We start from the raw sequence: 27,936 nt of genomic DNA, 5'->3' as shown, positions 1-27,936 counted from the left end.
ACTGAGATGGGTCCTGTCATGTTCACTGAGATGGGTCCTGTCATGTTCACTGAGATGGGTCCTGTCATGTTCACTGAGATGGGTCCTGTCATGTTCACTGAGATGGGTCCTGTCATGTTCACTGAGATGGGTCCTGTCATGTTCACTGAGATGGGTCCTGTCATGTTCACTGAGATGGGTCCTGTCATGTTCACTGAGATGGGTCCTGTCATGTTCACTGAGATGGGTCCTGTCCATGTTCACTGAGATGGGTCCTGAGATGGGTCCTGTCATGTTCACTGAGATGGGTCCTGTCATGTTCACTGAGATGGGTCCTGTCATGTTCACTGAGATTGGTCCTGTCATGTTCACTGAGATGGGTCCTGTGAGTTATAACTTTAAATATTTGGCAGAAAGGTGTAGATTTTAGGATTGTTTTACGGTTGAGGTTTCTTCCTGTAGAGATCTGTTCAGTGTCTGGTCTCTTAGTGTGGTCAGACACCTCTCTGACTTTGTTAATGTTGTTGGAGAGTTTTGTTGGATTTTTCTTTTCTGTCATATCTTCTCATGACCCTGATTTGAAATATCAGGCGGCAGGTAGCTTAGTGGGTAAGAGCGTTGTGCCAGTAACCGAAAGGTCGCTGGTTCTAATCCCCGAGCCGACTAGGTGAAAAATCTGTCGATGTGCCCTTAAGCAAGGCACTTAACCCTAATTGCTCCTGTAAGTTGCTCTGGATAAGAGTGTCTGCTAAAATGTAAATGAAATGAGAAATATGATGTGAAACTTTGCTAACGTTTATGTTTTGTATCTCCATCCCATGATCATGATGGTTATTGTTACAGTATGATTCCTCTCTCTGATAGGATCCCTATGTTCCACCGAACCAGTCTTTGGATGCCTCTATCAGCTTCCCAGCCAGGTCAGCTAACGGCTCAGCCCAGCTGCCTATGGTCAACAACAGCATCTATGAGAGATCTAATGGTGAGTTAGCGTGTACCTGTGCTAGTTAGCATGGTAGCACATAGCATGTACATATTAGCATGTCTACTGTATATCTGACACTGTGCTACTGTCAGCATTTTTCTCCGACCTCTTCTTCTTCTTCGTCTTCTTCTTAGTCTTTCACGGTTACATTAGTGATAAGTGTTGAATATAGTAACATGTCATATTATACTGCACTTGAACTACTTTAGAGGAAGATACTTTAGAAGGAATGTTTAACTGGGCAGGAGAAGGCTCTGCCTCTTGAGGTTGAGGTAGAATACGTGTTCTTAGCCTTCAATTGAAAGGCCCTGTTTTCTCCTCCAGGAGTTCTGCTCTCTTCCTATCCTCCTCACTAGAGAAAGGCTGAGACAATCGTCTCTCCTCTCCTCTGTACCTCTACACACACACACACACACACACACACATACATGCACGTACACACACACGCACACGCACGCACACACGCACGCACACACACACCACACACACACCTCTGTAGTGCTTCCTTTCCCTTGGAATCTCTCCATAATCTCACGCTGTCATCATAGTAGATCCTGTAGTATCCTCCACTACCTCATTACCTTACCAAGCTACCTTACCTTACCTAGCTACCTTACCTTACCTAGCTACCTTACCTTACCTAGCTACCTTACCTTACCTAGCTACCTTACCTTACCTAGCTACCTTACCTTACCTAGCTATATTACCTTACCTAGCTATATTACCTTACCTAGCTACCTTACCTTACCTAGCTATATTACCTTACCTAGCTACCTTACCTTACCTAGCTACCTTACCTTACCTAGCTATATTACCCTACCTAGCTACCTTACCTTACCTAGCTATCTTACCTTACCTAGCTACCTTACCTTACCTAGCTATATTACCTTACCTAGCTATCTTACCTTACCTAGCTACCTTACCTTACCTAGCTACCTTACCTTACCTAGCTACCTTACCTTACCTAGCTATATTACCTTACCTAGCTACCTTAACTAGCTACCTTACCTTACCTAGCGACCTTACCTTACCTAGCTATCTTACCTTACCTAGCTACCTTACCTTACCTAGCTACCTTACCTTACCTAGCTACCTTACCTTACCTAGCTATATTACCTTACCTAGCTACCTTACCTCACCTAGCTACCTTACCTTACCTAGCTACCTTACCTTACCTAGCTATATTACCTTACCTAGCTATATTACCTTACCTAGCTATCTTACCTTACCTAGCTACCTTACCTTACCTAGCTATCTTACCTTACCTAGCTACCTTACCTTACATAGCTACCTTACCTTACCTAGCTACCTTACCTTACCTAGCTACCTTACCTTACCTAGCTACCTTACCTTACCTAGCTATATTACCTTACCTAGCTACCTTACCTAGCTATCTTACCTTACCTAGCTACCTTACCTTACCTAGCTATATTACCTTACCTAGCTACCTTACCTAGCTATCTTACCTTACCTAGCTACCTTACCTTACCTAGCTATCTTACCTTACCTAGCTACCTTACCTTACCTAGCTACCTTACCTTACATAGCTACCTTACCTAGCTATCTTACCTTACCTAGCTACCTTACCTTACCTAGCTACCTTACCTTACCTAGCTACCTTACCTTACCTAGCTACCTTACCTTACCTAGCTATATTACCTTACCTAGCTACCTTACCTTACCTAGCTACCTTACCTTACCTAGCTACCTTACCTTACCTAGCTACCTTAGCTACCTTACCTTACCTAGCTACCTTACCTTACCTAGCTACCTTACCTTACCTAGCTATATTACCTTACCTAGCTATCTTACCTTACCTAGCTATCTTACCTTACCTAGCTACCTTACCTTACCTAGCTATCTTACCTTACCTAGCTACCTTACCTTACATAGCTACCTTACCTTACCTAGCTACCTTACCTTACCTAGCTATATTACCTTACCTAGCTACCTTACCTAGCTATCTTACCTTACCTAGCTACCTTACCTTACCTAGCTACCTTACCTTACCTAGCTACCTTACCTTACCTAGCTATATTACCTTACCTAGCTACCTTACCTTACCTAGCTACCTTACCTTACCTAGCTACCTTACCTTACCTAGCTACCTTACCTAGCTATCTTACCTTACCTAGCTACCTTACCTTACCTAGCTATATTACCTTACCTAGCTACCTTACCTTACCTAGCTATCTTACCTTACCTAGCTACCTTACCTTACCTAGCTATCTTACCTTACCTAGCTATATTACCTTACCTAGCTACCTTACCTTACCTAGCTATCTTACCTTACCTAGCTACCTTACCTTACCTTACCTAGCTATCTTACCTAGCTATATTACCTTACCTAGCTACCTTACCTTACCTAGCTACCTTACCTTACCTTGCTACCTTACCTTAACTAGCTGTAGTTCACTATCATGTTCAGATCACCAACCAGCCAGCCAACAAACCACCATGTTTATTTAGATCACCAACCAGCCAGCCAGCAAACCACCATGTTTATTCAGATCACCAACCAGCCAGCCGGCAAACCACCATGTTTATTCAGATCACCAACCAGCCAGCCAACAAACCACCATGTTTATTCAGATCACCAACCAGCCAGCCAGCAAAACACCATGTTTATTCAGATCACCAACCAGCCAGCCAACAAACCACCATATTTATTCAGATCACCAACCAGCCAGCAAAACACCATGTTTATTCAGATCACCAACCAGCCAGCCAGCAAACCACCATGTTTATTCAGATCACCAACCAGCCAGCCAACAAACCACCATGTTTATTCAGATCACCAACCAGCCAGCCAACAAACCACCATGTTTATTCAGATCACCAACCAGCCAGCCAGCAAACCACCATGTTTATTCAGATCACCAACCAGCCAGCCAACAAACCACCATGTTTATTCAGATCACCAACCAGCCAGCCAACAAACCACCATGTTTATTCAGATCACCAACCAGCCAGCCAACAAAACACCATGTTTATTCAGATCACCAACCAGCCAGCCAACAAACCACCATGTTTATTCAGATCACCAACCAGCCAGCCAACAAAACACAATGTTTATTCAGATCACCAACCAGCCAGCCAGCAAAACACCATGTTTATTCAGATCACCAACCAGCCAGCCAACAAACCACCATATTTATTCAGATCACCAACCAGCCAGCAAAACACCATGTTTATTCAGATCACCAACCAGCCAGCCAGCAAACCACCATGTTTATTCAGATCACCAACCAGCCAGCCAACAAACCACCATGTTTATTCAGATCACCAACCAGCCAGCCAACAAACCACCATGTTTATTCAGATCACCAACCAGCCAGCCAGCAAACCACCATGTTTATTCAGATCACCAACCAGCCAGCCAACAAACCACCATGTTTATTCAGATCACCAACCAGCCAGCCAACAAACCACCATGTTTATTCAGATCACCAACCAGCCAGCCAACAAAACACCATGTTTATTCAGATCACCAACCAGCCAGCCAACAAACCACCATGTTTATTCAGATCACCAACCAGCCAGCCAACAAAACACCATGTTTATTCAGATCACCAACCAGCCAGCCAGCAAAACACCATGTTTATTCTTGGATATAATAATACATGGGTTTTTATAGTGCTTTCTCTCTCAGACCCAACAACTTTTCAATAGAGGCAGAAGCTTTGGGAGGCGCTCACTTGGCTACATTTACTTGTTTTGATTTGGATAAACAGGCCTGACCTTGGAATCGTATATGTTGATGTAATGAATTGTATCTAGGCCATGTTATTAGCATACACATTGTAGTGTGCTAGACTACTTATCATTAGTCTCTCTCTTTGAAATGGCACCTAGGGTGCACTACCCGATAGTGATCTGGTCAAAAGTAGGGCACTATATAGGGGATAGGGTGTCATCTGAGACATACAGAGTGTCTAATGAACTAGTCCACATTCAGTATTTATAATACCAAGAGGGTTGTGCAGTGCAGTCCAAATTAAAAACTATTTTTTTTTTAAACACAGGCATATGTAGAATAATACATTCAAGTAGTTAATGATATCTTCTATATGTATATATGCTGATATCTGTTTACCAGTTGTTCTCTGGAGAGTTACCCTTTCCTAATTACAAGACCATGAAAACCAAAGGAAGGCTGTTTAGAAAGAAGAAAGCCTTGTTGTGGTTAGACATTCTTATTGTCTTTGTAGGCCAAGTCAAATTGAATCCGGTAGGCCAAGTCAAATTGAATCCGGTAGGCCAAGTCAAATTGAATCCGGTAGGCCAAGTCAAATTGAATCCGGTAGGCCAAGTCAAATTGAATCCGGTAGGCCAAGTCAAATTGAATCTGGTAGGCCAAGTCAAATTGAATCCGGTAGGCCAAGTCAAATTGAATCCGGTAGGCCAAGTCAAATTGAATCCGGTAGGCCAAGTCAAATTGAATCCGGTAGGCCAAGTCAAATTGAATCCGGTAGGCCAAGTCAAATTGAATCTGGTAGGCCAAGTCAAATTGAATCCGGTAGGCCAAGTCAAATTGAATCTGGTAGGCCAAGTCAAATTGAATCCGGTAGGCCAAGTCAAATTGAATCCGGTAGGCCAAGTCAAATTGAATCCGGTAGGCCAAGTCAAATTGAATCCGGTAGGCCAAGTCAAATTGAATCCGGTAGGCCAAGTCAAATTGAATCCGGTAGGCCAAGTCAAATTGAATCCGGTAGGCCAAGTCAAATTGAATCCGGTAGGCCAAGTCAAATTGAATCCGGTAGGCCAAGTCAAATTGAATCCGGTAGGCCAAGTCAAATTGAATCCGGTAGGCCAAGTCAAATTGAATCCGGTAGGCCAAGTCAAATTGAATCCGGTAGGCCAAGTCAAATTGAATCCGGTAGGCCAAATCAAATTGAATCCGGTAGGCCAAGTCAAATTGAATCCGGTAGGCCAAGTCAAATTGAATCCGGTAGGCCAAGTCAAATTGAATCCGGTAGGCCAAGTCAAATTGAATCCGGTAGGCCAAGTCAAATTGAATCCGGTAGGCCAAGTCAAATTGAATCCGGTAGGCCAAGTCAAATTGAATCCGGTAGGCCAAGTCAAATTGAATCTGGTAGGCCAAGTCAAATTGAATCTTGTAGGCCAAGTCAAATTTAATATGGTAATATCGGCTAGCCTTGGCCTTAAAGCCACACTCTGTAATTTTCCCAAGCCCATCTACAGTGCCTTTAGAAAGTGTTCACACCCCTGGACCTTTTCTACATTTGAATTTAAAATGGATTAAATTGAGATTTTTTGCTGTTGATTTACACACAATACCCTGCAATGTCCAAGTGAAATTTTTACAAATTAATAAACATTTAAAAGCTTAAATGTATTGAGTCAATAAGTATTCAACCACTTTGTTATGGCAAGCCTAAATAAGTTCAGGAGTACATTTCTTAACAAGTCACATAACTTGCATGGACTCAATCTGTGTGCAATAAAAGTGGTTAACATGATTTTTGAATGATTATCCCATCTCTGTACCCCACACATGTAATTATCTTTAAGGTCCCTCAGTCGAGTAGTGAATTTCAAGCACAGATTCAACAACAAAGACCAGGGTGGTTTTCCAATGCCTCGCAAAGAAGGGCTCCTATTGGTAGATGGGTATATATATAAAAAATAAAAAAAAGATACTGAATATCCCTTTGAGCATGGTGAAGTTATGAATTACACTTTGGATGGTGTATCAATACACTCAGTCACTACAACGATGCAGGCGTCCTTCCTAACTCAGTTGCCGGAGAGGAAGGAAACTGCTGAGGGATTTCACAATGACGCCAATGATGATTAGAGTTTAATTGTTGTGATAGGAGAAAAACTGAGGATGGATCAACAACATTGTAGTTACTCCCTAATACTAACCTATATGACAGAGTGAAAATAAGGAAGTCTGTACAGAAGAAACAATATTCCAAAACGCGCATCCTGCTTGCAATAAGGCACTAACTAACTTTTTCACCTGAATATAAAGTGTTATGTTTGGGGCAAATCCAACACATCACTGTGTACCACTCTTCATATTTTCAAGCATGGTGGTGAGTGCATCATGTTATGGATATGCTCGTCATCGGCAAGGACTAGGAGTCTTTTGTTTCTCAATAAAAATAAACAGAATAGAGCTAAGCACCGGCAAAATTCTAGAGGAAAACCTGGTTCAGTCTGCTTTCCACCAGACACTGGGAGACAAATTCACCTTTTAGCAGGATAATAAAACTCAAGGCCAAATATACACTGGAGTTGCTTACCAAGATGACATTGAATGTTCCTGAGTGGGCTAGTTACAGTTTTGACTTAAATTGGCTTGAAAATCTATAGCAAGGCTTGAAAATGTCTGTCTAGCAATGATCGTAAACCAACTTCTGTGAGCTTGAATAGTTAAAAAATAAAATAATGGGCAAATATTGTACAATCCAGGTGTCCGTTAAAGTATGTGTCCGTTAAAGTAGGTGTCCGTTAAAGTAGGGGTATTAATAATCTCCTCTGTGCCGCTCTGCAAAGTAGTGAGAAAGAGAGAGACATGGTGAAAGAGAGAGGGAGAGAGACATGGTGAAAGAGAGAGGGAGAGAGACATGGTGAAAGAGAGAGGGAGAGAGACATGGTGAAAGAGAGAGAGAGACATGGTGAAAGAGAGAGCGAGAGAGACATGGTGAAAGAGAGAGAGAGACATGGTGGAAGAGAGAGAGAGACATGGTGAAAGAGGGAGAGAGACATGGTGGAAGAGAGAGAGAGAGAGAGAGACATGGTGAAAGAGGGAGAGAGACATGGTGGAAGAGAGAGAGAGAGAGACATGGTGAAAGAGGGAGAGAGACATGGTGGAAGAGAGAGAGAGAGAGAGACATGGTGAAAGAGAGAGAGAGAGACATGGTGAAAGAGAGAGCGAGAGACATGGTGAAAGAGAGAGCGAGAGACATGGTGAAAGAGAGAGGGAGAGAGACATGGTGAAAGAGAGGGAGAGACATGGTGAAAGAGAGGGAGAGACATGGTGAAAGAGAGAGAGAGAGACATGGTGAAAGAGAGAGAGAGAGACATGGTGAAAGAGAGAGAGAGAGAGACATGGTGAAAGAGAGAGAGAGAGACATGGTGAAAGAGAGAGAGAGACATGGTGAAAGAGAGAGAGAGAGACATGGTGAAAGAGAGAGCGAGAGACATGGTGAAAGAGAGAGCGAGAGACATGGTGAAAGAGAGAGCGAGAGACATGGTGAAAGAGAGAGCGAGAGACATGGTGAAAGAGAGAGCGAGAGACATGGTGAAAGAGAGAGCGAGAGACATGGTGAAAGAGAGAGAGAGAGACATGGTGAAAGAGAGAGCGAGAGACATGGTGAAAGAGAGAGAGAGAGACATGGTGAAAGAGAGAGCGAGAGACATGGTGAAAGAGAGAGAGAGAGACATGGTGAAAGAGAGAGAGAGAGACATGGTGAAAGAGAGAGAGAGAGACATGGTGAAAGAGAGGGAGAGAGACATGGTGAAAGAGAGAGCGAGAGACATGGTGAAAGAGAGAGCGAGAGACATGGTGAAAGAGAGGGAGAGAGACATGGTGAAAGAGAGAGCGAGAGACATGGTGAAAGAGAGAGCGAGAGACATGGTGAAAGAGAGAGAGAGAGACATGGTGAAAGAGAGAGCGAGAGACATGGTGAAAGAGAGAGAGGGACATGGTGAAAGAGAGAGAGAGAGACATGGTGAAAGAGAGGGAGAGAGACATGGTGAAAGAGAGAGCGAGAGACATGGTGAAAGAGAGAGCGAGAGACATGGTGAAAGAGAGGGAGAGAGACATGGTGAAAGAGAGAGAGAGACATGGTGAAAGAGAGGGAGAGACATGGTGAAAGAGAGGGAGAGAGACATGGTGAAAGAGAGAGAGGGACATGGTGAAAGAGAGAGAGAGAGACATTGTGGAAGAGAGGGAAAATGAGAGAGAGGGGTAGATAGCGAAAGGGAGCGAGACAGCTGTAGTCGCTGCCAAAGGTGATGAATGCTTTCTGAAGGCACTGGATGACTGGATGTTTCTGTAGAGCACCATGGAGGATTAAGAGGATTAACTGAAGTTCTGAATGTTTCTGTAGAGCACCGTGATGGATTAAGAGGATTAACTGAAGTTCTGAATGTTTCTGTAGAGCACCGTGATGGATTAAGAGGATTAACTGAAGTTCTGAATGTTTCTGTAGAGCACATTGGAGGATTAAGAGGATTAACTGAAGTTCTGAATGTTTCTGTAGAGCACATTGGAGGATTAAGAGGATTAACTGAAGTTCTGAATGTTTCTGTAGAGCACCGTGATGGATTAAGAGGATTAACTGAAGTTCTGAATGTTTCTGTAGAGCACCGTGATGGATTAAGAGGATTAACTGAAGTTCTGAATGTTTCTGTAGAGCACCGTGATGGATTAAGAGGATTAACTGAAGTTCTGAATGTTTCTGTAGAGCACCGTGATGGATTAAGAGGATTAACTGAAGTTCTGAATGTTTCTGTAGAGCACATTGGAGGATTAAGAGGATTAACTGAAGTTCTGAATGTTTCTGTAGAGCACCGTGATGGATTAAGAGGATTAACTGAAGTTCTGAATGTTTCTGTAGAGCACCGTGATGGATTAAGAGGATTAACTGAAGTTCTGAATGTTTCTGTAGAGCACATTGGAGGATTAAGAGGATTAACTGAAGTTCTGAATGTTTCTGTAGAGCACCGTGATGGATTAAGAGGATTAACTGAAGTTCTGAATGTTTCTGTAGAGCACCGTGATGGATTAAGAGGTTTAACTGAAGTTCTGAATGTTTCTGTAGAGCACCGTGATGGATTAAGAGGTTTAACTGAAGTTCAGAATGTTTCTGTAGAGCACCGTGATGGATTAAGAGGTTTAACTGAAGTTCAGAATGTTTCTGTAGAGCACCGTGATGGATTAAGAGGGTTAACTGAAGTTGAGAAGAGACAGTGCTATGTATCAGTCTGTCTGGTCTCCAGTCTCAGGGGGTGGTTCATTACACAGCCATGTTATGACTGAAACCCAGTAGGACATTGATCTGTTTCAGCTCCCTAGTAAGTCCTTCCAGTAATACATATCACCACCACACACAGCCAGCTGACTGGAACAACTTATCATATTGATGTGTCATACTGTTATGAGATAAGAGGATGTTTAACCCTCCGTGGGGAAGAACACTTGCGGTAGTGAAACTAAGTCAATAAGACGTCTGCTGTGTAGGTGATTGATTAATAGCTCTTTGCGTTAAAGCAGCGGTATTAATAATCTCCTCTGTGCCGCTCTGCAAACACTCTAGCAGATACATATGGATGTGATAGTGTGTGGAGGGGGAGAGAAAGAGAGAAGGGGGGAGAGAGAACGAAATATATAAGTAGTGAGAAAGAGTGAGTGAGAGACATGGTGAAAGAGTGAGAGAGTGACATGGTGAAAGAGAGGGAGAGAGAAGCAGGGGAAGGTGTGTGTGTGTGTGTGTGTGTGTGTGTGTGTGTGTGTGTGTGTTATAAGGAATGATGAGTGTGTGTGTTATAAGGAATGATGACTGTGTGTGTGTGTGTGTGTGTGTTATAAGGAATGATGAGTGTGTGTGTGTTATAAGGAATGATGAATGTGTGTGTGTGTGTGTGTGTGTGTTATAAGGAATGATTAGTGTGTGTGTGTGTGTGTGTGTGTGTGTGTGTGTGTTATAAGGAATGATGAGTGTGTGTGTGTTATAAGGAATGATGAGTGTGTGTGTGTGTGTGTGTGTGTTATAAGGAATGATGAGTGTGTGTGCTGTATCCTGTAGTCAGTGCTGTATCCTGTAGTCAGTGCTGTATCCTGTAGTCAGTGCTGTATGCTGTAGTCAGTGCTGTATGCTGTAGTCAGTGCTGTATGCTGTAGTCAGTGCTGTATGCTGTAGTCAGTGCTGTATGCTGTAGTGAGTGCTGTATCCTGTAGTCAGTGCTGTATGCTGTAGTCAGTGCTGTATCCTGTAGTCAGTGCTGTATGCTGTAGTCAGTGCTGTATCCTGTAGTCAGTGCTGTATCCTGTAGTCAGTGCTGTATCCTGTAGTCAGTGCTGTATGCTGTAGTCAGTGCTGTATGCTGTAGTCAGTGCTGTATGCTGTAGTCAGTGCTGTATCCTGTAGTCAGTGATGTATGATGTAGTCAGTGCTGTATCCTGTAGTCAGTGCTGTATCCTGTAGTCAGTGCTGTATGCTGTAGTCAGTGCTGTATCCTGTAGTCAGTGCTGTATCCTGTAGTCAGTGCTGTATGCTGTAGTCAGTGCTGTATCCTGTAGTCAGTGCTGTATCCTGTAGTCAGTGCTGTATCCTGTAGTCAGTGCTGTATGCTGTAGTCAGTGCTGTATCCTGTAGTCAGTGCTGTATCCTGTAGTCAGTGCTGTATGCTGTAGTCAGTGCTGTATCCTGTAGTCAGTGCTGTATGCTGTAGTCAGTGCTGTATGCTGTAGTCAGTGCTGTATGCTGTAGTGAGTGCTGTATCCTGTAGTCAGTGCTGTATGCTGTAGTCAGTGCTGTATCCTGTAGTCAGTGCTGTATGCTGTAGTCAGTGCTGTATCCTGTAGTCAGTGCTGTATCCTGTAGTCAGTGCTGTATGCTGTAGTCAGTGCTGTATGCTGTAGTCAGTGCTGTATGCTGTAGTCAGTGCTGTATGCTGTAGTCAGTGCTGTATCCTGTAGTCAGTGATGCATGATGTAGTCAGTGCTGTATCCTGTAGTCAGTGCTGTATGCTGTAGTCAGTGCTGTATCCTGTAGTCAGTGCTGTATCCTGTAGTCAGTGCTGTATGCTGTAGTCAGTGCTGTATCCTGTAGTCAGTGCTGTATCCTGTAGTCAGTGCTGTATCCTGTAGTCAGTGCTGTATGCTGTAGTCAGTGCTGTATCCTGTAGTCAGTGCTGTATCCTGTAGTCAGTGCTGTATGCTGTAGTCAGTGCTGTATCCTGTAGTCAGTGCTGTATCCTGTAGTCAGTGCTGTATCCTGTAGTCAGTGCTGTATGCTGTAGTCAGTGCTGTATGCTGTAGTCAGTGCTGTATCCTGTAGTCAGTGCTGTATGCTGTAGTCAGTGCTGAATCCTGTAGTCAGTGCTGTATCCTGTAGTCAGTGCTGTATCCTGTAGTCAGTGCTGTATGCTGTAGTCAGTGCTGTATCCTGTAGTCAGTGCTGTATGCTGTAGTCAGTGCTGTATCCTGTAGTCAGTGCTGTATGCTGTAGTCAGTGCTGTATCCTGTAGTCAGTGCTGTATGCTGTAGTCAGTGCTGTATGCTGTAGTCAGTGCTGTATCCTGTAGTCAGTGTTGTATGCTGTAGTCAGTGCTGTATGATGTAGTCAGTGCTGTATCCTGTAGTCAGTGCTGTATGCTGTAGTCAGTGCTGTATCCTGTAGTCAGTGCTGTATCCTGTAGTCAGTGCTGTATGCTGTAGTCAGTGCTGTATCCTGTAGTCAGTGCTGTATCCTGTAGTCAGTGCTGTATGCTGTAGTCAGTGCTGTATCCTGTAGTCAGTGCTGTATCCTGTAGTCAGTGCTGTATGCTGTAGTCAGTGCTGTATGCTGTAGTCAGTGCTGTATCCTGTAGTCAGTGCTGTATCCTGTAGTCAGTGCTGTATCCTGTAGTCAGTGCTGTATGCTGTAGTCAGTGCTGTATGCTGTAGTCAGTGCTGTATCCTGTAGTCAGTGCTGTATGCTGTAGTCAGTGCTGAATCCTGTAGTCAGTGCTGTATCCTGTAGTCAGTGCTGTATCCTGTAGTCAGTGCTGTATGCTGTAGTCAGTGCTGTATCCTGTAGTCAGTGCTGTATGCTGTAGTCAGTGCTGTATCCTGTAGTCAGTGCTGTATCCTGTAGTCAGTGCTGTATGCTGTAGTCAGTGCTGTATCCTGTAGTCAGTGCTGTATGCTGTAGTCAGTGCTGTATGCTGTAGTCAGTGCTGTATCCTGTAGTCAGTGTTGTATGCTGTAGTCAGTGCTGTATGATGTAGTCAGTGCTGTATCCTGTAGTCAGTGCTGTATGCTGTAGTCAGTGCTGTATCCTGTAGTCAGTGCTGTATCCTGTAGTCAGTGCTGTATCCTGTAGTCAGTGCTGTATCCTGTAGTCAGTGCTGTATGCTGTAGTCAGTGCTGTATCCTGTAGTCAGTGCTGTATCCTGTAGTCAGTGCTGTATGCTGTAGTCAGTGCTGTATGCTGTAGTCAGTGCTGTATGCTGTAGTCAGTGATGTATCCTGTAGTCAGTGCTGTATCCTGTAGTCAGTGCTGTATGCTGTAGTCAGTGCTGTATGCTGTAGTCAGTGCTGTATGCTGTAGTCAGTGATGTATCCTGTAGTCAGTGCTGTATCCTGTAGTCAGTGCTGTATGCTGTAGTCAGTGCTGTATGCTGTAGTCAGTGCTGTATGCTGTAGTCAGTGCTGTATCCTGTAGTCAGTGATGTATCCTGTAGTCAGTGCTGTATGCTGTAGTCAGTGCTGTATGCTGTAGTCAGTGCTGTATCCTGTAGTCAGTGCTGTATGCTGTAGTCAGTGCTGTATGCTGTAGTCAGTGCTGTATGCTGTAGTCAGTGCTGTATCCTGTAGTCAGTGCTGTATCCTGTAGTCAGTGCTGTATGCTGTAGTCAGTGCTGTATCCTGTAGTCAGTGCTGTATCCTGTAGTCAGTGCTGTATGCTGTAGTCAGTGCTGTATCCTGTAGTCAGTGCTGTATCCTGTAGTCAGTGCTGTATCCTGTAGTCAGTGCTGTATGCTGTAGTCAGTGCTGTATGCTGTAGTCAGTGCTGTATCCTGTAGTCAGTGCTGTATCCTGTAGTCAGTGCTGTATCCTGTAGTCAGTGCTGTATCCTGTAGTCAGTGCTGTATGCTGTAGTCAGTGCTGTATCCTGTAGTCAGTGCTGTATCCTGTAGTCAGTGCTGTATCCTGTAGTCAGTGCTGTATCGGTTTGTCAGTGGTGATTTCCACTCTTACTGAGCCTCATGCAGCTCCTCCATCCAAACAGACAGAAAACCATGTACAGTGATTAGCATCCTGAACACACATACAGTGGGGAGAACAAGTATTTGATACACTGCTGATTTTGCAGGTTTTCCTACTTACAAAGCATGTAGAGGTCTGTAATTTGTATCATAGGTACACTTCAACTGTGAGAGACGGAATCTAAAACAAAAATCCAGAAAATCACATTGTATGATTTTTAAGTAATTAATTTGCATTGTATTGCATGACATAAGTATTTGATCACCTACCAACCAGTAAGAATTCCGGCTCTCACAGACCTGTTAGTTTTTATTTAAGAAGCCCTCCTGTTCTCCACTCATTACCTGTATTAACTGCACCTGTTTGAACTCGTTACCTGTATAAAAGACACCTGTCCACACACGCAATCAAACAGACTCCAACCTCTCCACAATGGCCAAGACCAGAGAGCTGTGTAAGGACATCAGGGATAAAATTGTAGACCTGCACAAGGCTGGGATGGGCTACAGGACAATAGGCAAGCAGCTTGGTGAGAAGGCAACAACTGTTGGCGCAATTATTAGAAAATGGAAGAATTTCAAGATGATGGTCAATCACCCTCGATCTGGGGCTCCATGCAAGATCTCACCTCGTGGGGCATCAATGCTAATGAGGAAGGTGAGGAATCAGCCCAGAGCTACATTGCAGGACCTGGTCAATGACCTGAAGAGAGCTGGGACCACAGTCTCAAAGAAAACCATTAGTAACACACTACACTGTCATGGATTAAAATCCTGCAGCGCACGCAAGGTCCCCCTGCTCAAGCCAGCGCATGTCCAGGCCCGTCTGAAGTTTGTCAATGACCATCTGGATGATCCAGAGGAGGAATGGGAGAAGGTCATGTGGTCTGATGAGACAAAAATAGAGCTTTTTGGTCTAAACTCCACTCGCCGTGTTTGGAGGAAGAAGAAGGATGAGTACAACCCCAAGAACACCATCCCAACCGTGAAGTATGGAAGTGGAAACATCATTCTTTGTGGATGCTTTTCTGCAAAGGGGACAGGACGACTGCACCGTATTGAGGGGAGGATGGATGGGGCCATGTATCGCGAGATCTTGGCCAACAACCTCCTTCCCTCAGTAAGAGCATTGAAGATGGGTCGTGGCTGGGTCTTCCAGCATGACAATGACCCGAAACACACAGCCAGGGCAACTAAGGAGTGGCTCCGTAAGAAGCATCTCAAGGTCCTGGAGTGGCCTAGCCAGTCTCCAGACCTGAACCCAATAGAAAATCTTTGGAGGGAGCTGAAAGTCTGTATTGCCCAGCGACAGCCCAGAAATCTGAAGGATCTGGAGAAGGTCTGTATGGAGGAGTGGGCCAAAATCCCTGCTGCAGTGTGTGCAAACCTGGTCAAGACCTACAGGAAACGTATTATCTCTGTAATTGCAAACAAAGGTTTCTGTACCAAATATTATGTTCTGCTTTTCTGATGTATCAAATACTTATGTCATGCAATAAAATGCAAATTAATTACTTAAAAATCATACAATGTGATTTTCTGGATTTTTGTTTTAGATTCTGTCTCTCACAGTTGAAGTGTACCTATGATAAAAATTACAGACCTCTACATGCTTTGTAAGTAGGAAAACCTGAAAAATCGGCAGTGTATCAAATACTTGTTCTCCCCACTGTATGTCCACACTGCACCTGTACATAGTACACAATACATTTACATTTACGTCATTTAGCAGACACTCTTATCCAGAGCGACTTACAAATTGGTGCATTCACCTTATGATAGCCAGTGGGATAACCACTTTACAATGTATTTTTTATTTATTTTTCTACTTTTTTAATTTATAGAGTACATTATCCTCTATGAGGATGTATATAAAACAAATGAAAATTACAAATGTACTCTATAAATTAAAAAAATTGAAAAAAAACAAAAAACAATACATTGTAAATTGGTTATATATATATATATATATATATATATATATATATATATAATTATTATTATTTTTTTGGGGGGGGTAAGGGGGTGGTAGAAGGATTACTTTATCCTATCCCAGGTATTCCTTAAAGAGGTGGGGTTTCAAGTGTCTCCGGAAGGTGGTGAGTGACTCGTGAGGGAGCTTGTTCCACCATTGGGGTGCCAGAGCAGCGAACAGTTTTGACTGGGCTGAGCAGGACACACACACACACACACACACACACACACACACACACACACACACACACAGGGATTTCCTTGAGTGGGCCACCTAAGCGGGTTTTTTGGGATGGAAAAACACTTTCACTTTAAACTTAAACAACTAAAACATTTAAATATATAAAGTATGTAGAAAATATAATGTACCTATATATTTTTTTATTATATAAATGATCAGTTACCCAAATAAAAACTAGACAAAAACTGAATTTAGCAGTATTGATTTTGTTATTATGTTTGACCAAAAGAACACAGCAAAATGTGTAGAATTGCAGGAAATTGACTTAAAAATACAAACATTTCTCTACACTGCCAAAATGGCATCAAATTCAGATGCGCCGACTGTCTGACCACAGTGATTGCCACACCCCCTGCAATGCCTCCTGATTCACTCCAGAGATACAGGGCATTTGGAAAGTATTCAGAGCCCTTCCCTTTTTCCAAGTTTTGTTACGTTACAGTCTTATTCTAAAATTGATTAAATAAATAAAAATCCTCATCAATCTACACACAATACCCCATAATGACAATTTATTAAAATAAAAACAAATATCTTATTTACATAAGTATTCAGACCCTTTGCTATGAGACTCGAAATTGAGCTCAGGTTCATCCTGTTTCCATTGATCATCCTTGAGATGTTTCAACAACTTGATTGGAGTCCACCTGTAGTAAATTTAGCTGATTGGACCTGATTTGGAAAGGCACACACACCTGTCTATGTAAGGTCCCACAGTTTACAGTCCATGTCAGAGCAAAAACCAAGCCATGAGGTCGAAGGAATTGTCCGTAGAGCTCCGAGACAGGATTGTGTCGAGCCACAGATCTGGGGAAGGGTAAACAAGCTACAAATGGACAGAACCAAAACAAATGATCTAATGATTCTGTCTCTTCGCAGCAAAATCTGCAGAGCTGGGAAGATCGTATCCCTCATATAAATAACATTCTATTGGTAGCTAGAATTTTGTATAATCATTTAAATAGAAAAATTCAAAGTTTTGAATATGGCGTCGTTTTGCGTATCAGTTCATAAACCATGTGCCATGGAATCGGTACGTCAAAAATCTCTTCCCAACTATTTTGCAATCTATATGGGACGGCTGTCAATCCTTTGGTCTTTAAATTAAACTGGTATACTTTTTTATTTATCACAATTTTCTTTAACCAATGATGTTCTTTAATGCGGCCGACAGACAAGTTCCTTACTTTTTTCCACTTTCCTCTTCCATTATTTTGGTAATGTTGCAATTATTTGGTTGTAATTTTGGGTAGAGGAGACATTTCCATATGTTTTTGTTAGCTGCATGTGCGACATAACTCCACCAGTCCTACCGATGATATCATTTACGAAGATTATACCTTTTATTTATTTATTTATTTTTATTAAAAAATACTGGCTTTTTATCAATTAGTATATTTGAGTTTAACCACAATATTTGTTGCATTATTTGTTCTGTCGTTTCTGGAGGATTAAATTGAAATTGCAACCAACTTTCTATGGCTTGTTTTAGAAATAGTGATATTTGGGAGATGATTTCCTTTTCAAATAACTGAAAGTGAGAGGTTGTAATCTGAATAAAGAGAAAAAGGCCGTTCTTGAACATTAGGTGAGACAATCTTACTAATTTGCTACAGAACCAGTTCGGATTTAAGTATAACTTTTGTATGACTGAAGCTTTTAGTGATAGGTCTAATGTTTTAATATTTAATCATTTCTGTCCTCTGAATTCATATTCATTATATAAATAGGCCGTTTAATTTAGTCTGGCTTGCCGTTCCAAATATTATTATTTTATTTTTTTCTCATATCATTTAAAAAACTTTTCGCTAGGCGTAGGCAAGACCATAAGCAAATAGGTAAACTGGGATAATACTAAAGAGTTAATCAGGGTGATTTTTCCACAAATAGACAGGTATTTACCTTTCCATGGTAGCAAGATATTTTCTATTTTTGCCAACTTTCTATTAAAATGTATTGAAGTGAGATCATTTATTTCCTTTGGGATATGTATTCCGAGTATATCCACATCACCATCAGACCATTTTATTGGTAAACTACATGGTAATGTAAAAATTGTATTTTTTAGTGATCCAATACATAATATAGTACATTTATCATAATTTGGTTGTAATCCAGAGAGGTTAGAAAATGTATCTAGATCCTCTATGAGGCTGTGGAGGGATTCAAGTTGTGGATTTAAAAGAAAACATAAATCATCAGCGTACAATGACACCTTTGTTTTTAAGTCCTGGATTTCTAATCCCTTGATATTATTGTTGGATCTGATTTTAATAGCTAACATTTCGATGGCCATTTGAATGGAGTCTTTCCATATATTGTGTGTGGTGATTGCTCTGTGATCTCCTCCTCCTCTCCAGTCTCTAATGGTTCTGTCCTCATCGGGGAAGAGGAGGATGAAGAGGAGATGAATCTTACATCTCCCCGTCAGGATGGCCTGAGCCCAGCCCCAGGGGAGAGCTCCACTAGGCCCAGCCCTGGACCAGCCCCAGGGGAGAGCTCCACTAGGCCCAGCCCTGGACCAGCCCCAGGGGAGAGCTCCACTAGGCCCAGCCCTGGACCAGCCCCAGGGGAGAGCTCCACTAGGCCCAGCTCTGGACCAGCCCCAGGGGAGAGCTCCACTAGGCCCAGCCTTGGACCAGCCCCAGGGGAGAGCTCCACTAGGTCCGGCTCTGGACCACAGCAGGCCCAGCCACAGTACCACCACACCAAGTCCTCCAAGAGCATGGACCTGGGTAAGACATTTACTGAATACTCTGGTACACACTTCTCCCATCTGGTACACACTTCTCCCATCTGGTACACACTTCTCCCATCTGGTACACACTTCTCCCATCTCGTAAAGCCCTCAAACTCAACTCTGGACCTTGAAGCCAATTCCACTGCTTTTTTAAATTGTTCCCCTCTAATCAGGGACTGATTTACACCTGGGACACCAGGTGGGTGCAATTAATGATCAGTTAGAAGAGAAAACCAGCAGGCCTCGGACCTGGTAGGGTAACAGTTGAATACCCCTGGTATAGTAACCAGCAGGCCCCGGACCTGGTAGGGTAACAGTTGAATAACCCTGGTATAGTAACCAGCAGGCTCTGACCTCGTAGGGTAACAGTTGAATACCCCTGGTATAGTAACCAGCAGGCCCCGGATCTCGTAGGGTAACAGTTGAATAACCCTGGTATAGTAACCAGCAGGCTCCGGATCTCGTAGGGTAACAGTTGAATAACCCTGGTATAGTAACCAGCAGGCCCCGGATCTCGTAGGGTAACAGTTGAATACCCCTGGTATAGTAACCAGCAGGCCCCGGATCTCGTAGGGTAACAGTTGAATAACCCTGGTATAGTAACCAGCAGGCTCCGGATCTCGTAGGGTAACAGTTGAATACCCCTGGTATAGTAACCAGCAGGCTCCGGATCTCGTAGGGTAACAGTTGAATACCCCTGGTATAGTAACCAGCAGGCTCCGGATCTCGTAGGGTAACAGTTGAATAACCCTGGTATAGTAACCAGCAGGCTCCGGTTCTCGTAGGGTAACAGTTGAATAACCCTGGTATAGTAACCAGCAGGCTCCGGATCTCGTAGGGTAACAGTTGAATACCCCTGGTATAGTAACCAGCAGGCTCCGGATCTCGTAGGGTAACAGTTGAATAACCCTGGTATAGTAACCAGCAGGCTCCGGATCTCGTAGGGTAACAGTTGAATAACCCTGGTATAGTAACCAGCAGGCCCCGGATCTCGTAGGGTAACAGTTGAATAACCCTGGTATAGTAACCAGCAGGCTCCGGATCTCGTAGGGTAACAGTTGAATAACCCTGGTATAGTAACCAGCAGGCTCCGGATCTCGTAGGGTAACAGTTGAATAACCCTGGTATAGTAACCAGCAGGCTCCGGATCTCGTAGGGTAACAGTTGAATAACCCTGGTATAGTAACCAGCAGGCTCCGGATCTCATAGGGTAACAGTTGAATAACCCTGGTATCTATCACTCAACATCACACGACCTCTACCCCTCCTCCCATCCCACATTGTAACTCTTTCTCTGCATTACACACACTCTCTCTCTCTCTCTCTCTCTCTTATTTCTCTCTCTCTCTCTCTCCATCACACACTACCACTTATACTACATCTCTTTATTACATGCACCTCCTTCCATCTCTCTCTCTGTCCATACAAAATCAGTGTGGGAACAAAGAGACAGCATCTCTCTTAGATGTAATGTCCCCTGTATAGAGGACCTGCGTGGTTCTGGTACCAGTTCCGACCGACATTTTCGCTTAGAAATCGATCTATGGACACCGTAGATCGAAATGGCTCGCGTTGAGCGGTAGCCCTGGTTCTCACGGACACATGAGTGTATCTCTTCCGCCTGTGGGACCTAGGTTGTGAAATCTGATACCACTTGAAGCTGGGATGACCCTCCTACCATTTTATTCACACTTTTGACTGTTCATCAAAAAATATGCACATTTTCTCTAACATTAAACATGCAAATATGTCATTTACAGTTATAAGAAAGGTGAAATCATATAGTTAGTTGTTTTATAATTTGATTATACTATATTTAGAAAGCATATAAGTCATTTCAAGCCTTATTCATACAGTTTGGTTGAATAGGAAATACATCATAAAATATTTCATATTTTCATATTTAATCAGCATTATTACTCTGTACTTGAGCTTGTGTCCTCAAAAGTTTGAACAGTGAGAGACAGAATAACAACAAAAAAATCCTCAAAAAACGCATGTCAAAAATGTTATTAATTGATTTGCATTTTAATGAGGGAAATACGTATTTGACCCCCTCTCAATCAGAAAGATTTCTGGCTCCCAGGTGTCTTTTATACAGGTAATGAGCTGAGATTAGAAGCACACTCTTAAAGGGAGTGCTCCTAATCTCAGCTTGTTACCTGTATAAAAGACACCTGTCCACAGAAGCAATCAATCAATCAGATTCCAAACTCTCCACCATGGCCAAGACCAAAGAGCTCTCCAAGGATGTCAGGGACAAGATTGTAGACCTACACAAGCCTGTAATGGGCTACAAGACCATCACCAAGCAGCTTGGTGAGAAGGTGACAACAGTTGGTGCGATTATTCGCAAATGGAAGAAACACAAAAGAACTGTCAATCTCCCTCAGCCTGGGGCTCCATGCAAGATCTCACCTCGTGGAGTTGCAATGATCATGAGAACGGTGAGGAATCAGCCCAGAACTACACAGGAGGATCTTGTCAATGATCTCAAGGCAGCTGGAACCATAGTCACCAAGAAAACAATTGGTAACACACTACGCCGTGAAGGACTGAAATCCTGCAGCGCCCGCAAGGTCCCCCTGCTCAGGAAAGCACATACACAGGCCCATCTGAAGTTTGCAAATGAACATCTGAATGATTCAGAGGAGAACTGGGTGAAAGTGTTGTGGTCAGATGAGACCAAAATCGAGCTCTTTGGCATCAACTCAACTCGCCGTGTTTGGAGGAGGAGGAATGCTGCCTATGACCCCAAGAACACCATCCCCACCGTCAAACATGGAGGTGGAAACATTATGCTTTGGGGGTGTTTTTCTGCTAAGGGGACAGGACAACTTCACCGCATCAAAGGGACGATGGAAGGGGCCATGTACCGTCAAATCTTGCTTGAGAACCTCCTTCCCTCAGCCAGGGCATTGAAAATGGGTCGTGGATGGGTATTCCAGCATGACAATGACCCAAAACACACGGCCAAGGCAACAAAGGAGTGGCTCAAGAAGAGGCACATTAAGGTCCTGGAGTGGCCTAGCCAGTCTCCAGACCTTAATCCCATAGCAAATCTGTGGAGGAAGCTGAAGGTTCGAGTTGCCAAACGTCAGCTTCGAAACCTTAATGACTTGAAGAAGATCTGCAAAGAGGAGTGGGACAAAATCCCTCCTGAGATGTGTGCAAACCTGGTGGCCAACTACAAGAAACGTCTGACCTCTGTGATTGCCAACAAGGGTTTTGCCACCAAGTACTAAGTCATGTTTTGCAGAGGGGTCAAATACTTATTTCCCTCATTAAAATGCAAATCAATGTATAACATTTTTGACATGCGTTTTTCTGGATTTTGTTGTTGTTATTCTGTGTCTCACTGTTCAAATAAACCTACCATTAAAATGATAGACTGATAATTTCTTTGTCAGTGGGCAAACGTACAAAATCAGCAGGGGATCAAATACTTATTTCCCTCACTGTAGATTAGATTACATTTTAGATTACATTTAGTTATTTAAGGAACCATTGCAGATAAGGCCTCATTCCTGTGGTCCCATAATGAGATGCAGATACTGTAGATGATATCTCCATTTAGCCTTTCTGGCTATAGCTAGGCGTGCAGTATGCTGCAGCATGCTCTAGTAACAGATTGCTGTAGTGGAAATACCTCTGATAGATATACAGATCTGAGGCCTCAGGGAATGGTCAGCAGGCTGGTCAGCAGGCTGGCTATAGACTACAGCAGCGATTCCTGTCCAGCGCTTGACAGTAGTGGTCCTCTGAAAGGACAAGGTTGAGAACCACTTGACTAGAGTGCTCCAGTCTAGTGGGAAGACCTCTTATAGATTCGTAGATCTGAGGAGACCTCGGGAGGCCTGATGTGTTGACAGTGGCTTGTCAGCAGGCTGGTCAGCAGGCTGGTCTGCAGGGAGAGAATACAGATGATACAGTAAGACCCTGGTGTTTGAGGCAGGGCTGAGTGGACCCAGCAATTAAATCAATCAATTGTATTTCTAAAGCCCTTTTACATCAAACAGTCACAAAGTGCTTTACAGTAACCTGCCTGTCTGTGTTTGTTTGTATGTTGGATGTGGGGAGACACCGTCTTTCCCCCATCTCTTTGTATTTAGGGAGACACCATCTTTCCCCCATCTCTTTGTATTTAGAGAGACACCATCTTTCCCCCATCTCTTTGTATTTAGGGAGACACCATCTTTCCCCCATCTCTTTGTATTTAGGGAGACGCCATCTTTCCCCCATCTCTTTGTATTTAGGGAGACGCCATCTTTCCCCCATCTCTTTGTATTTAGGGAGACACCATCTTTCCTCCATCTCTTTGTATTTAGAGAGACACCATCTTTCCCACATCTCTTTGTATTTAGGGAGACACCATCTTTCCCCCATCTCTTTGTATTTAGGGAGACGCCATCTTTCCCCCATCTCTTTGTATTTAGGGAGACGCCATCTTTCCCCCATCTCTTTGTATTTAGGGAGACGCCATCTTTCCCCCATCTCTTTGTATTTAGGGAGACGCCATCTTTCCCCCATCTCTTTGTATTTAGAGAGACACCATCTTTCTCCCATCTCTTTGTATTTAGAGAGACACCATCTTTCCCCCATCTCTTTGTATTTAGGGAGACACCGTCTTTCCCCCATCTCTTTGTATTTAGGGAGACGCCATCTTTCCCCCATCTCTTTGTATTTAGAGAGACACCATCTTTCTCCCATCTCTTTGTATTTAGGGAGATGCCATCTTTCTCCCATCTCTTTGTATTTAGGGAGACGCCATCTTTCCCCCATCTCTTTGTATTTAGAGAGACACCATCTTTCCCCCATCTCTTTGTATTTAGGGAGACGCAATCTTTCCCCCATCTCTTTGTATTTAGGGAGACGCCATCTTTCCCCCATCTCTTTGTATTTAGGGAGACGCCATCTTTCCCCCATCTCTTTGTATTTAGGGAGACACCATCTTTCCCCCATCTCTTTGTATTTAGGGAGACGCCATCTTTCCCCCATCTCTTTGTATTTAGGGAGACGCCATCTTTCCCCCATCTCTTTGTATTTAGGGAGACGCCATCTTTCCCCCATCTCTTTGTATTTAGGGAGACGCCATCTTTCCCCCATCTCTTTGTATTTAGAGAGACACCATCTTTCCCCCATCTCTTTGTATTTAGGGAGACGCCATCTTTCCCCCATCTCTTTGTATTTAGGGAGACGCCATCTTTCCCCCATCTCTTTATATTTAGGGAGACGCCATCTTTCCCCCATCTCTTTGTATTTAGGGAGACGCCATCTTTCCCCCATCTCTTTGTATTTAGGGAGACGCCATCTTTCCCCCATCTCTTTGTATTTAGGGAGACACCATCCTTCCCCCATCTCTTTGACGCCATCTTTCCCCCATCTCTTTGTATTTAGGGAGACGCCATCTTTCCCCCATCTATTTGTATTTAGGGAGACGCCATCTTTCCCCCATCTCTTTGTATTTAGGGAGACGCCATCTTTCTCCCATCTCTTTGTATTTAGGGAGACGCCATCTTTCCCCCATCTCTTTGTATTTAGGGAGACACCATCCTTCCCCCATCTCTTTGTATTTAGGGAGACGCCATCTTTCCCCCATCTCTTTGTATTTAGGGAGACACCATCTTTCCCCCATCTCTTTGTATTTAGGGAGACGCCATCTTTCCCCCATCTCTTTGTATTTAGGGAGACGCCATCTTTCCCCCATCTCTTTGTATTTAGGGAGACGCCATCTTTCCCCCATCTCTTTGTATTTAGGTAGACGCCATCTTTCTCCCATCTCTTTGTATTTAGAGAGACACCATCTTTCCCCCATCTCTTTGTATTTAGGGAGACGCCATCTTTCCCCCATCTCTTTGTATTTAGGGAGACGCCATCTTTCCCCCATCTCTTTGTATTTAGGGAGACACCATCTTTCCCCCATCTCTTTGTATTTAGGGAGACGCCATCTTTCCCCCATCTCTTTGTATTTAGGGAGACGCCATCTTTCCCCCATCTCTTTGTATTTAGGGAGACACCATCTTTCTCCCATCTCTTTGTATTTAGAGAGACACCATCTTTCCCCCATCTCTTTGTATTTAGGGAGACGCCATCTTTCCCCCATCTCTTTGTATTTAGGGAGACACCATCTTTCCCCCATCTCTTTGTATTTAGGGAGACGCCATCTTTCCCCCATCTCTTTGTATTTAGGGAGACGCCATCTTTCCCCCATCTCTTTGTATTTAGGGAGACACCATCTTTCTCCCATCTCTTTGTATTTAGAGAGACACCATCTTTCCCCCATCTCTTTGTATTTAGGGAGACGCCATCTTTCCCCCATCTCTTTGTATTTAGGGAGACGCCATCTTTCCCCCATCTCTTTGTATTTAGGGAGACGCCATCTTTCCCCCATCTCTTTGTATTTAGGGAGACGCCATCTTTCCCCCATCTCTTTGTATTTAGGGAGACGCCATCTTTCCCCCATCTCTTTGTATTTAGGGAGACACCATCTTTCTCCCATCTCTTTGTATTTAGAGAGACACCATCTTTCCCCCATCTCTTTGTATTTAGGGAGACACCGTCTTTCCCCCATCTCTTTGTATTTAGGGAGACGCCATCTTTCCCCCATCTCTTTGTATTTAGGGAGACGCCATCTTTCCCCCATCTCTTTGTATTTAGGGAGACACCATCTTTCCCCCATCTCTTTGTATTTAGGGAGACGCCATCTTTCCCCCATCTCTTTGTATTTAGGGAGACGCCATCTTTCCCCCATCTCTTTGTATTTAGGGAGACGCCATCTTTCCCCCATCTCTTTGTATTTAGGGAGACGCCATCTTTCCCCCATCTCTTTGTATTTAGGGAGACGCCATCTTTCCCCCATCTCTTTGTATTTAGAGAGACACCATCTTTCTCCCATCTCTTTGTATTTAGAGAGACACCATCTTTCCCCCATCTCTTTGTATTTAGGGAGACACCGTCTTTCCCCCATCTCTTTGTATTTAGGGAGACGCCATCTTTCCCCCATCTCTTTGTATTTAGAGAGACACCATCTTTCTCCCATCTCTTTGTATTTAGGGAGATGCCATCTTTCTCCCATCTCTTTGTATTTAGGGAGACGCCATCTTTCCCCCATCTCTTTGTATTTAGAGAGACACCATCTTTCCCCCATCTCTTTGTATTTAGGGAGACACCATCTTTCCCCCATCTCTTTGTATTTAGGGAGACGCCATCTTTCCCCCATCTCTTTGTATTTAGGGAGACGCCATCTTTCCCCCATCTCTTTGTATTTAGGGAGACACCATCTTTCCCCCATCTCTTTGTATTTAGGGAGACGCCATCTTTCCCCCATCTCTTTGTATTTAGGGAGACGCCATCTTTCCCCCATCTCTTTGTATTTAGGGAGACGCCATCTTTCCCCCATCTCTTTGTATTTAGGGAGACGCCATCTTTCCCCCATCTCTTTGTATTTAGAGAGACACCATCTTTCCCCCATCTCTTTGTATTTAGGGAGACGCCATCTTTCCCCCATCTCTTTGTATTTAGGGAGACGCCATCTTTCCCCCATCTCTTTATATTTAGGGAGACGCCATCTTTCCCCCATCTCTTTGTATTTAGGGAGACGCCATCTTTCCCCCATCTCTTTGTATTTAGGGAGACGCCATCTTTCCCCCATCTCTTTGTATTTAGGGAGACACCATCCTTCCCCCATCTCTTTGACGCCATCTTTCCCCCATCTCTTTGTATTTAGGGAGACGCCATCTTTCCCCCATCTATTTGTATTTAGGGAGACGCCATCTTTCCCCCATCTCTTTGTATTTAGGGAGAAGCCATCTTTCTCCCATCTCTTTGTATTTAGGGAGACGCCATCTTTCCCCCATCTCTTTGTATTTAGGGAGACACCATCCTTCCCCCATCTCTTTGTATTTAGGGAGACGCCATCTTTCCCCCATCTCTTTGTATTTAGGGAGACACCATCTTTCCCCCATCTCTTTGTATTTAGGGAGACGCCATCTTTCCCCCATCTCTTTGTATTTAGGGAGACGCCATCTTTCCCCCATCTCTTTGTATTTAGGGAGACGCCATCTTTCCCCCATCTCTTTGTATTTAGGGAGACACCATCTTTCCCCCATCTCTTTGTATTTAGGGAGACACCATCTTTCCCCCATCTCTTTGTATTTAGGGAGACGCCATCTTTCCCCCATCTCTTTGTATTTAGGGAGACGCCATCTTTCCCCCATCTCTTTGTATTTAGGGAGACACCATCTTTCCCCCATCTCTTTGTATTTAGGGAGACGCCATCTTTCCCCCATCTCTTTGTATTTAGGGAGACGCCATCTTTCCCCCATCTCTTTGTATTTAGGGAGACGCCATCTTTCTCCCATCTCTTTGTATTTAGAGAGACACCATCTTTCCCCCATCTCTTTGTATTTAGGGAGACGCCATCTTTCCCCCATCTCTTTGTATTTAGGGAGACGCCATCTTTCCCCCATCTCTTTGTATTTAGGGAGACACCATCTTTCCCCCATCTCTTTGTATTTAGGGAGACGCCATCTTTCCCCCATCTCTTTGTATTTAGGGAGACGCCATCTTTCCCCCATCTCTTTGTATTTAGGGAGACACCATCTTTCTCCCATCTCTTTGTATTTAGAGAGACACCATCTTTCCCCCATCTCTTTGTATTTAGGGAGACACCATCTTTCTCCCATCTCTTTGTATTTAGAGAGACACCATCTTTCCCCCATCTCTTTGTATTTAGGGAGACGCCATCTTTCCCCCATCTCTTTGTATTTAGGGAGACGCCATCTTTCCCCCATCTCTTTGTATTTAGGGAGACACCATCTTTCCCCCATCTCTTTGTATTTAGGGAGACGCCATCTTTCCCCCATCTCTTTGTATTTAGGGAGACGCCATCTTTCCCCCATCTCTTTGTATTTAGGGAGACACCATCTTTCTCCCATCTCTTTGTATTTAGAGAGACACCATCTTTCCCCCATCTCTTTGTATTTAGGGAGACACCGTCTTTCCCCCATCTCTTTGTATTTAGGGAGACGCCATCTTTCCCCCATCTCTTTGTATTTAGAGAGACAC

At 43.7% G+C, this 27,936-nt stretch overlaps 1 protein-coding gene across 1 annotated transcript in view; it reads left to right on the top strand.

Moving 5' to 3' along the window:
* Positions 1 to 247: 247 nt before the first annotated feature.
* The window catches only part of LOC311143876 (uncharacterized protein), a gene marked incomplete at both ends in the record, with an annotated part of 53,128 nt that continues 25,439 nt past the window's right edge, over positions 248 to 27,936 (top strand). Inside the window, 3 exons of the mRNA XM_084179747.1 lie at positions 248 to 364; positions 844 to 961; positions 18,491 to 18,865. Of these exons, the coding sequence (XP_084035873.1) occupies positions 248 to 364; positions 844 to 961; positions 18,491 to 18,865 (610 nt within the window). The remainder of the gene's footprint in view (positions 365 to 843; positions 962 to 18,490; positions 18,866 to 27,936) is intronic.

The sequence above is a fragment of the Coregonus lavaretus genome (assembly GCF_964263955.1).
Source record: "Coregonus lavaretus genome assembly, chromosome: 16".
NCBI classification, from domain to species: domain Eukaryota; kingdom Metazoa; phylum Chordata; class Actinopteri; order Salmoniformes; family Salmonidae; genus Coregonus; species Coregonus lavaretus.
This window is presented reverse-complemented; position numbering and strand designations above follow the sequence as displayed.